Source organism: Dendrobates tinctorius, unplaced genomic scaffold (genome assembly GCF_039654945.1).
Source record: "Dendrobates tinctorius isolate UK_male_01 unplaced genomic scaffold, ASM3965494v1 ptg000017l, whole genome shotgun sequence".
Lineage (NCBI taxonomy): Eukaryota > Metazoa > Chordata > Amphibia > Anura > Dendrobatidae > Dendrobates > Dendrobates tinctorius.
In genome coordinates, this window is record NW_027361685.1 from 9,866,015 (window position 1) to 9,878,420 (window position 12,406).

Below are 12,406 nucleotides of genomic sequence, written 5' to 3' on the forward strand. Positions count from 1 at the left end.
TGTCCAGCACTAGGACAAGCACTTCTTAAACTAAATCTTCGTCCCTGATAGAATAATAAAGCTTATACTCACCTGCCAATCTGGCTCCCTTCCAGCGGTGTTGGCACTCACTACATTGGGACTGCGATGTGGTGGAATGACAAGTGATGCCCAGCACCCAATCAGCGCTGGCGTCACTGTCTCCATCTTTGGACAAACTGAACATGAGAAGGAAGTCCGGGATGAGCTGCAGCTCTGTCTTCCTTTTCATGTTCAGTTTGTCCAAAGGTGGAGACAGTGACGCCAGCGCTGATTGGGTGCCGGGCACCACGTGTCACAACACCGCATCACAGTAGACTACCCCTATACATGTATATTACAGCCATAAACCACACAGAGAGTAGAGATATATCATGGCACAGGTGGAATGTGGTTTATGTAGTTTATGAAAATCCTGTTTCAATTTAGTTGGTTTTAAAAAGAAAAAAGAAATTGAAAACTCAGGCTAGGGGAAGCTCTGTCGTTATTGTACAGAAATTCACACTTGGCCTCACTGTACAATTAATGTTGTCGATTATAAAAACAAAGTTTGGGCAGAGAGACTGGACCTGGTCTTGTAGGGACCATGAGACATTCAGCAGCACAGAAGGGAGAGAAGATTCATCCAATAAGATCTCAGGGATCTAGGAAGCCAACAGCATCATTACCCTCTGCTTTCTCTTACAGGCCAAGCATAAGATTTTTCTTCAAGTGATTTTCTAACTTGTCAGCACACTCTACGTACGCTGTCATTTGACTTTATAGTTACAAATCTGGGCAGGTAACTGTCAGCGTCTCTTAATCCCAGGGGGTAGGTGGATCCTCCAGGTTGTAAGTCATTAGAACAGTTTTGGGTGGAGGAGAATGTTGTGGTCCAGAGGCAAAATAGTGATCATGGTAATACGGCCGGACTACACCACCGATAAATCAGCCACAGCCGGTGACTGAGAGGAATCTGTGACTTCTCTGCATTCAGTGGTTACTACTCACCTGGGTAGTCATATGTGGGAATCTCCTCTTTACACCACTCATCACCCCTCACATAAGTCTCTGTAGTATTAATATGGGTCAGATCTTCACCCTGAAAGAAATATAGTAAAAGTCACAGACAGATGGAGAAGTCCCATCTATGATCAGCTCTAATCCTGCCATCTCCACCGCTCTCATTACACAAGTATAAAACATATAATACTGGTGGATAAAACAAGACTGAGTACAAGACCTTCACAGCCGTCTACACATCATAGGGGAGACCTCCTGACACCTTCTCTCCATCTACCTGATGATCCTGAGGAGTACTGGGATCTTTTTGGTTACAGTCCTGTGGAAGAAGAGGACGGGGACATCTCTCTGGTGTAGTCCTCTTACTGGATAGATCTGGAGGAAACACATACAGGGACTGAATTCATTCTCTACATACAGATAATTATAGGCCGTGTGTATTTAGTCCTGTCTATTACCTGGAGATGTGAGGGGCTGGGGAACCTCCATTATGACGTCCTTGTACAGATCTCTGTGTCCTTCTAAATACTCCCACTCCTCCATGGAGAAATAGACAGCGACATCCTGACACCTTATAGGAACCTGACACATACAATGATACTGTCATCCCCCGATCCCTTCATAGTGTTACTGTATAATGTCCCAGCATTCCCAGCAGTGTCACCTCTCCAGTCAGCAGCTCAATCATCTTGTAGATGAGGTCTAAGATCTTCTGGTTGTTGATGTCCTCATGTAGCAGGGGGTGAGGTGCAGGCCCCGTGATTGGGCTCAGGGGTCTTCCACATCCCTCAGACACAGGGTCCTGACAGCGATCACTAGAGGTCTTCTTCACCACTGTGTAATCCTGGTTATGGAGAGACACATTAATAAATCTCACTCCAGACATTTCCAGAGTCCTCACCTCTCCAGTTCTGTCCATCCGTTATTCCCATAGATAAGAATGATGTAATGTGACATCATCCGAATCTCTCACCTCTCCAGTGAGACGGAAGAGGATCTCTAGGGTGAGGTGTAACATCCTCTCCGCCATCTTGTCTCTGTCCATATCCATCCTTGATGGGGAAATCAGGAAAATTCTCTTCTGTAGAAGATCTTCACTGAGAGGATCTGATGTTGTAGAGACCTGAATGAGAAGAAGATGAGCCGATGTTCCAAGGATTCTTCTTGTGGGAATTGGCTGTGATATCCCCTGTGCAATATATTTCTAGTATTAATGTGCTCAGTAATGGGGGGAATCTCCACAACCCTCCACCTGCAGAGCCGCACTCCACATATATGGCTGCTCTGTGCACAGGACCTGTGATGAGGTCACAGGAGGGGAGGAGTCAGGGGTCACATGATATCCGAAGTGAAGACGCTACATGGAGACTTCTCAGTCAGTGACATTCCCGCCATTATTTGCCCCACTGGATTCAATTTAGTCTGCAGTTGGACTTTAGCTATTAGATTTTCATCTATGGTGCACCAGATCATATATAAATTTTATTTTGATCAAGGTACCCTGGACCACTAGTATTCGAAATGAACAGCTCAATGTCCTGAATAATATTTGCCAAAAAAGTTATCAACTCTATGTGTAGTTATTATTATTATTAATTATAGTGCCATTTATTCCATGGCGCTTTACATGTGAGGAGGGGTATACATATAAACAAGTACAGTAATGTTAAACAATACAAGTCACGACTGGTACAGGATGAGAGAGGACCCTGCCCGCGAGGGCTCACAATCTACAAGGGATGGGTGAGGATACAGTAGGCGAGGGTAGAGCTGGTCGTGCAGCGGTTTGGTTGATTGGTGGTTACTGCAGGTTATAGGCTTGTCGGAAGAGGTAGGTCTTCAGGCTCTTTTTGAAGGTTTCCATGGTAGGTGAGAGTCTGATATGTTGTGGTAGAGAGTTCCAGAGTAGAGGGGATGCACGTGAGAAATCTTGTATGCGATTGTGGGAAGAGGAGATAAGAGGGGAGTATAGAAGGAGATCTTGTGAGGATCGGAGGTTTCGTGCAGGTAAGTACCGGGAGACGAGGTCACAGATGTACGGAGGACTCAGGTTGTGGATGGCTTCAGAAGTTATTCACGTAAATCGCTTATTTATGTATGTTAACAGAAACTTGGAAGAGTTTCACCAGTAACTTGCTCGGACTATCATCACAATGTACTTCATGGCCAGAATGTTGTGAACTACTTCCAGTAAGACATTAATTATTCACAGATTCAATGTACCTTGAACCACAAGTAGTCAAATGAAACATGTTCAAGTCCTGCACATAATCTGAAATAAAAAATTTGAACTCCGTATAGTTCAGATGCGAAAAGGAAAAATAATTTATTTCCATGTGTGAAAATAAGCATGGTAAAATGTCGTTAATAATGTATTAGGTGTGTTTTCAAGATGTTTTATACCTGGTCAGTAAACTACGCAATCAGTTTGGGAGTTAAAGTGAGTAGTTTAGTAAAAAGCCGCTCACCACGTCAAGGTAATGGGATTAACACTTGAAAACCTCGAATGTTCTGTAGATTTTGCTAAGGGTGGCTGGCCAGTGTTAAATATTCTCTATATAAGTTTGAATTGAATCATTAAAAAATGTATTCCAAAGTTTATTTCTGTGTTATTATTTTCATTCCTGTGAATTTGAGGTTTTCAAACTTATACTAAATTTGCCTCCACACATATCCCACAAAAAAGATGGAGGACATAACATGAAAATAACTTATGCTGGTGTTAGTAAACAACCATTAACATATTTTTTTGTTTTTACATTTTTTAAAAAATTTTTCTACTTTAAAGTTACGCATTAGCATATGAAAGTGACAACTCATGACTTTTGTTACCTGAAAGAGAATGAAAGATATTCAAATCGTAAGAATAAAACACACTTCACTGCGCTTATGCTAAATAAGTAACAGTTGAATAAAGGCCAAAAAGCGCAACAACCAAGGTTATAATTGAAATATAGCCTTTAACTGATGTTGCACACAGTTACTGATAAACAGCGGTGATGCTAAAATTACACAAACATTGTGTGAGTTAAGCTCATTAGCCCCTAGAAACTCCAAATGAATAAAGGCCAAAAATCACACACAAGGCAGAGATTACAATGGCACACACTAGCTGACAGATGGTGGTGAGGAAGTAGTTACACCACGCTCATTGCACTTTAACCCACATCAATGGGGGACGGCAATTTTGGACACTTACTTGCAGTGATAAGGTGCCGGGTTGCCGGGTTCAGCTTTCAGGCAATGAAGCAGCGTGTGACATGTGGGAGTGCGCTGTCAGAGCTACGCTGGTTGATAAGATCCAGCTAACAGGCGAGGACAGAGAGCAGGGAGCTCTGTGAAGGCAGAGGCCGACGGCGGGCTCCGGCCGTAGCACCGCCACCGACACACTGCAGGGAACAGACAGCTGGGAGCGTGACGTCACGGGACCAGCTGCTAGGCTGGATGGGGAGAGTGAGGGATCAGTCTGAACCACGCGTTTCGAGGGACACGGTCCCTTTTCATCAAGGTTCCTCACCACCATCTGTCAGCTAGTGTGTGCCATTGTAATCTCTGCCTTGTGTGTGATTTTTGGCCTTTATTCATTTGGAGTTTCTAGGGGCTAATGAGCTTAACTCACACAATGTTTGTGTAATTTTAGCATCACCGCTGTTTATCAGTAACTGTGTGCAACATCAGTTAAAGACTATATTTCAATTATAACCTTGGTTGTTGCGTTTTTTGGCCTTTATTCAACTGTTACTTCTTTAGCATAAGCGCAGTGAAGTGTGTTTTATATGTAAGTTTGCTATATCATTCTTCAGGACTTGCACAGCGCCCGGTCTTCACTAGCAGCTATTGCAGTAGTTTTCTTAGGGGAGCGCCAGTGTGTAGAATTTATTGATATTCAAATCATAATTGTCATGGATTCTAGGAAAGTCATTTCAAAATGTTGAATTCAAAAACCATTAAATTGACTAATCTGACATTTTGGCCAGGCACTTGGGAAACACTTGGCTCGATGGTACACTTTTTGTGTGTCACTAGAAAGTGAAGACAGTATTCTTCAGAGTCTAATCTTAAGGCTGTATAGAAGGATTTTTTCATAGTAGCTTTTGAATGTTTTTTACCACTTATCTATTTTGATTTTGCACTTTTAATATCGCATGTAGGGCATACATAGTTCTTTATATCTTTAATTTCCGTTGAGGTGACTTTCACACAAGAATAGTGAAACCAATTCCGGCAGGTCACACATTGACACTGAGAGGCTTTTTCTCTGAAATGCGTGGTTTTCGTGAGCATATTTTCCAACTGCAGGAATCATTTAAACCTCCAAAGCCGATAGAAACAACAGCTATGCTTTCCATGGAAAACGTGTAGTCTCTCAGCTTTTGTAACTTTTCAGTAACTGGTTGTTGTCTTCTTGGTAACACTTTACGTGGACATTGTGTTTTCTTCTGAATCAGAAACTGGTCATACTGGTCAGCAACCCACAGGCGTGTTTTTATTAAGAGACAATTCTGAGGTTGCTGTAACCTTCACAGTTTGCTAGTGCGAAAGCTGTGCAAATGACAAGCAGGCCACAATCGTATGTATTTCTTTGCACGTCTGTGTCAGGGACATTTAACGACTTCCAATCGACAGGAGTAACTGGTAAACTGTCAGCCAGGTAAATAGCAGCAGCTGTCCGAAAAAGGTTCAAGGATTCTTGGACTTGAGGTCTTCCATGGAGAGAGTCAAACACAAATACCAACTTCTTATTGAAATCTATTACACCTCGCTTCCAATGGAGCCCACGTGTCTCAGGTGATGTAATAAAAGGGATAGACAGAGCATCACCACTGAGAAAGTCTGTGTTGTGAAATTATTGTACGACTCCATCATATCGCCCCAATGCGATTGATAATTATCTGGTTGCAGTGCACGTATCTCCAGCAGTGATAGCTGACTTACTACTGAACCAATAATTTCATCAGATATCCATTGTTTTGGCTGTAGGCACTCAACATTTGAAATGTCCACTTTTGTACTTTTGTTCCATGGATAATAATTGTTTTGAGGCTCCAGTATTGATTTGTTCCTTATTAATGATGAATTTTTTAAGGTCACTGGTTTCTTCTTTTCCTCCTGCAGCAGTAACATTGGATGTAGTAATTTTGGATCGGAGAGGTTTGTGCGGTGTACGTTCGTTTGTAGAATTAACATATTGATCTTCATATCCCGTGTGCGGTAGTCTGTCTGTTTCCTGTTTCGTGGCCTTATTTATTCTTGAAAGTAGTCTTGATTTTTGGCTTGTTGTAGGATGTCGGTAATAGGTGATTTTTTTCGTGGAGAGCTTCGTTTGTTCCATTTCTCTTGCGATAACACTTGGTCTTCTGAAGATTCACTTGAATGTTGTGCTTGTTGTTTTTTGCTCTTCTGAACTGTTGACAACTTTGCATTAAGTTTGTAAGATTTAATTCGATCTCTGATATTCGCTTGGAGCAGTCGAACAAAATCACCAACGTGGTACCTGAACCTTTTCTGAATTATATCATGCTTCAATATCTTAAACCAATTATCAACATGGCAGTTGCTTTCACGATTTAGTTTATCATCCGGTCTGATACATGATACAAGATCCCGGTCCACAGTGGAATGCAGGGTAGGTGATACATGATAAAATAATCTGCAGCTTCAGGGCCATAAAGTGGGTTATTTGCTTTTGGACTATTGATGTTTTCAGAAACAAATTCCTCTTCATACTTCAGCTTGAGTGCTAAGAAGTGTCTTCCAAATGGGGAAATCTTGGACAAGGGTTGCTTTAGCGTACTTTCCTCCAGTAATTCTGCGGGGGACTCTGTTTCGCTTGATTGAAACTCGTCCTGAAGACGAAACCCTAGTATATTCTCAATGTATGTGTGAGTTTCAGGTGTCTCGTATTTTGTTAAGCATATTCTACATATGTCTGAGAATATTTTTTCAACAGCAGGAAGGCTTGTACATTCTTGCATTTGTGCAAATGCATATTTCAACATATGTGTCACTCTTTATGTATTAATGAACGGGACAAATGCTTTCATTGCATGGGCACAGAATATTGCAATTAACCTCTTAATGTCCAATGATGGACACAGTCCGTCATCAGACATCTCCCCTGCCTTGATGAGGGCTCCGGCACTGAGCACGCATCAAAGCCGGGACATGTCAGCTGTTATGAACAGCTGACATGTGCCCGCAATAGGCGTGAGCAGAATCGCCATCTGCCCGTGCCTATTAACTAGTTAAATCCCGCTGTCAAAGCTGACAGCGGGCATTTAAATAGCATTTCCGGCCGCCAGGCCGGAAATGACGTCATCGCCTACCCCGTCACGTGATCGGGGGTCGGCGTCATGTTGCCTGGACAGTCAGAGGTCTCTATGAGACCTCTATGGTTGTTCCAGGCATATGGCTTTCAGCGCCACTCGGTGGTAGGCGCTGAAAGCACAGCAGTAAATCTGCTATATATGGGCGATCTGCTCGTCGCCCATATGTAGCAGAGCCAATCGGGTTGTGCATGCTTCTAGCCTCCTATGGAGGCTATTGAAGCATGCCAAAAGTTAAAAAAAATGTTTAAAAATAAAAAAAATTAAAAAAACGTTCAAATCACCCCCCTTTCGCCCCAATCAAAATAAAACTAAAAAAAAGAACCCACATACAAATATCAGGTATCGCCGCGTTTAGAATCGCCCGATCTATCAATAAAAAGCATTAACCCGATCGCTAAACGGCTTAGCGAGAAAAAAATTAAAAACGCCAGAATTACGTTTTTTTGGTCACCAAGACATTGCATGAAACTGCAATAACGGGCGATCAAAAGAACGTATCTGCACAAAAGTAGTATCATTAAAAATGTCAGCCCGGCATGGAAAAAATAAGCCCTCACCAGACCCCAGATCATGAAAAATGGAGACGCTACGGGTCTCGGAAAATTGCGCAATTTATTTATTTATTTTTTTTAGCAAACTTTGGAATTTTTTTTCACCCCTTAGATAAAAGAGGACATAGACATGTTTGGTGTCTATGAACTCATAATGAACTGGAGAATCATAATGGCAGGGCAGATTTAGCATATAGTGAACCTAGCAAAAAAGCCAAGCAAAAAACAAGTGTGGGATTGCACTTTTTTTGCAATTTCACTGCACTTGGAATTTTTTTCCTGTTTTCGAGTAGACGACATGGTAGAACCAATGGTGTTGTTTAAAAGTACAACTCATCCCGCAAAAAATAAGCCCTCACATGGCCATATAGGCGGAAAAATAAAAAAGCTATGGCTCTGGAAAGAAGGGGAGGGAAAAATGAAAATGAAAAACCAAAAATACCCCTGGTCGTTAAGGGGTTAAACATGTCTGTGGGTTCCAACATTTCTGCTTTGTTATGATTTGCCAACATAAATCTAAGAACTCAGAAATAGACATTTGGTTAAATGACACATTTACAGATTGTAGAAGGGCCCAGCTATGATCAGTAACCACACGAAACGGTGACAAATTCAAGCAGGTGCTATGCATGTGCCTTTTTAAGTAACTCAACAGGAAGCACACAACAGGCACATTGTGTTCATCTGCCAAACTCTGCTCATGGTAAAGGTGGCTGACCCTTCTTGGGATGTTCAAGCACTGCAGCATAATGCAGCATTTTCTTCTCACGGTGTACATTCTTTGTAAGCGAACCTGTGGCATCACAGTATAAAGCACGCTCATGGAAGTTTGCGTAATCCTTGAAGAGCCGAGTTTGCCGTTCACTGTGGAGTGCTAACATGAATGGGTTACCTGGCTTCAGCTGAATGCACCCACTGAGTTTGACTTTTGTTGGTATATATTCTGGAGGCTTCAGTGTCTTCAAGTTAGAGGAAAGACTCCGCTTTAATTTTGCTTCATATGCTGCTTGTGGAAACACATGACGATTCTTAATGTCTGGTATATTGCCAGCTTCAGTTTACACGTCATTTCCTTTATGCTCATGGTCGTGGTAAGTCTGGCTACTACCAACTAGTGTAGCGCATTGTGCGGCTTCTTCTCTCTTAGACTTTGCCAAGTTCCGAGACTGAACATCTGAATCTGTTCGTTAACTGGAATGTGTGCACTATTTATTTGCAATAACAGACACTTTCAGTGGAAAGAGATTAGGTTCTTGGTCCATACGAAAATGGAAGTGTGAACAATCATTAACTTTGCAGCATGCTTTAACATTTAGATATGGGGCCCTTCGCTTTCGGGATCCTGTTTTCTTGATCTGGTTGTAATAAAATTTCAATGCACACTGTGGCCGAAACTCTATCTCTTTACCATAAAACATGCTGCACCAGTCTCCAATCAACCGCTTCCCATTTTTTGGTCTAATGTTCTCCTACTCACATTCACTTAGTAGAAAAGTAAAGTTTTCTGTGCTATGGGCTTCAATGGTTTTACTGGTTTTTTTCGGGGTTTCTTCCACCTTCACGTAGACACTGCCATTCCATGATGATGATGATGATGACAGTCTCTCGTTTTTCCGTGATCAGCATGGAATTTTCTTCCTGAGTAATTAGCATGGATTCAGATGAAACATTGTCTTTAGCTGTTGGGGTCTTTTTATAGCATGAATTTTCTTCTTTACTAGAGAATGAGCATGATGCTACAGTAGGATGCATCCTTTTGTGATGGTGAGTTGCATAGACACTCTGAACTTGATCAGAGGTTGGTGTTGAATGTACAAAACGAAGCTTGCAATCTTTTGTTACATCCTGATTTCCTGTGTCAGAAGATGAGTGTCCATCAGCTTTACTTCTATTTTGGAAAACTGGATTTGACAAATCACTCTCATTGGATGATGTTTCAGGGAGGACATTAGAACTTCTTTTCCTTTGAGGGAAACCATGATATGAAGGACCTTCTTTCAAAGCAGAGGACACAGTAGATTGAACATAAGGCTTGACTTTAGTTGATGCTGAGGACCCTGCATCTTCAGTTGCTGAAGGGTCATAAATGCTGCTCTCGTCACTTACCACAGTATTACTTAGTGACGTTTCTGAATCACTGTTGTGCAGTACTTCAGGAAAACCACGAATGGCTATCAGGATTACTAGGTGTTAGACATTTTTCATACAACAGCACACAGCAGTTCTTCTGGATACTTTCCTCATAGTTTGTAATTTGATAGCATTTAACAGAAGCATCATCTAACACATTGATTTCATGTTGTTTGTCGAAATCCACAGTTATGTAATGGCCTCAAGCTGATGTGCCATAACGAAATATAGCACCAACAGGCTGGTTTCACATTAGCGCTTTTGTGCGCAGCGCATCGTGCGCACCCGTGCGCATGCGCACTGCGCACCTATGTTTAACATGACGTGTGCGTCTTGCGCACACTTGCGCTTTCGTGCGCATGCGTTTTTTTGTCTTTCACGCCAGGCGCGCCAGACGCAACATGTTGCATTTTTTGGTCCGCCCTGTCTCGTCAAAAAAACGCATGCGCACGGAATGCGCAAAAACAACACATTGAAGTCTATGGGAACGCATGCGTGTGCATGGTCTTGCGCACGCTTGCATTTTTTTTGGGCATGCGTTTTTGAGGTAAACAAGTCTGGAATGTGGTCTAGACAATGGAAAATATGTCACACCTAAAAACGCATTCGCATAAAAACGCAAACGCATGCAAAAACGCATGTAAAACGCAAGCAACGCTGCATTTTTTGACGCATCAGCGTACGCATGACGCTAAAAAAAGCGCGTTTGTTTTGTGTTTTTCTTTGCGTTTTTTATGCGCATGATGCGCTGCGTAAAAAAAATGCTAATGTGAAACTAGCCTAACTGAGTTCCATGTCCTGGTCAGCTCCTGTGCTGCTTAACGACAAAACATGGTCAATGAAGACAGTGGATTCATTCCTTTGTTGTGAAGATCCCACATTTCTGGCTACCTGCATCAGAAGGTTTTCCGGTGGATTACGAAACTTCTCTGTGATCCTACTGAGGCATCTCTTATGGCAGCCAAGACATATCCATTGAGAAATCATTTCATCGTTTACCGAATCCTGCAATAACTGTGGTACAGACGTCTGTGTATTTCCTGGGTTCAGAATGATGCATGTGGTTCTTTCTGGAATGCTCCCACACAAACCACACAATGAACATTTGTACATTTCTGTATTTCTGCTTCATGACACGTTCCTTCCAAAAGACAATGGAGTGCAACAGACAAGGCTTCACACGGATCATTTTGTGTGCCGTCAACAAAATGACAAGCAGAGCTAACATCTTTGAGAAACTTTCCAGGTGAACTGTTCCAGTGTGATCACCCATCCTCAGATGGGAGAGGAAGTTACGCGCATGTAAGTACAACGAATTTCCACAAAACGTACTCGTTATTTCTCAATCCAAGCACACTTTCACAATGTTGCTCCTAGCTAATAACTGCATAGTTGCATTAACCCAACATGTATTTCCAAGGTTTTGAAGGCCACAAAAAGCTGGTTTATCTTTCACGGCGCATGACATATCATTAGATAAACTTTTAAACTCATCTGTCAAAAGTAGGTTGGTAAACTCTTTCTTAACAAGGAAACTTTGGCTGAAGCAAGTTCTTTTTTACCAGTTGGCCAGATTTCCCATGACTTACTTTCTGTCTAATTTCTGGGTGAGATTTCCAACATTTATAGCACTTTAATCGATTCTTTTTGTTACCACTCTGATATAATTTTGCCAGAACATGGTTCCAAGCTGATGCTTCACCGGAATGATCTAAATCCATCACTGAAAGTGTGGGAATTCCTTCAAGCAAACTTACCACTGCTTCAACAATTTTCTCAGCACTGGGTGTAGCGGGCTGAAATGGAGTGTTGGTCTTCTTATACCAGACTGTTTTACTGCTGAGGGCAGGCTCGAACTATTGCAAGAATAAGACGATGACAGTGGGATATTATTAATAAATGGAATCTTTTGACTCTCGTGCATTTTAATTTGTAAACTGGAACTTGTACTTCACAGTTAGGAAAATAGAAATACTATAGACTATAGAAACACAGTAAGCATTAAATGTAATTCACCCTTCAGTATGATGACACCTGACTTGTCATTGCGTAATTGATGGATTGTTTCAAGCAACACACAGAGGAAGGTAAATGCTCAAAAATCAGGAGGCACTATCTTTATTTCAATAAAAAAATGGTTCCAAAAGATTTTGAGTCTAATTTTAATTATGGTAACTTAAAATTATTTTATGTACTGAATAGGGATGAGCGAGTAGTGAAGTATTCGGACTCGCTTTTCTCGTACCGAGTATACCCTAATACTCGGGTATTCGGTACGAGTAGCGAGTCCAATGATAGTCAATGGAAAATGCGAGTAATTGTCTGCTGGACCCTACAAAGTGGTCTGGGGGCTGAGGGAAAGGCTAAAAAAAGGCT

General features: G+C 41.8%; 1 protein-coding gene across 1 annotated transcript in view; it reads right to left on the bottom strand.

Annotated features, from left to right (window-relative positions):
- LOC141082275 (uncharacterized) overlaps positions 1 to 12,406 on the bottom strand; it is a 135,620-nt gene that overhangs the window by 11,333 nt on the left and 111,881 nt on the right. Inside the window, exons 5-9 of the mRNA XM_073566216.1 lie at positions 1,994 to 2,143; positions 1,685 to 1,864; positions 1,479 to 1,602; positions 1,298 to 1,395; positions 1,009 to 1,099 (exon numbers count right to left, since the gene is read on the bottom strand). Of these exons, the coding sequence (XP_073422317.1) occupies positions 1,009 to 1,099; positions 1,298 to 1,395; positions 1,479 to 1,602; positions 1,685 to 1,864; positions 1,994 to 2,143 (643 nt within the window). The remainder of the gene's footprint in view (positions 1 to 1,008; positions 1,100 to 1,297; positions 1,396 to 1,478; positions 1,603 to 1,684; positions 1,865 to 1,993; positions 2,144 to 12,406) is intronic.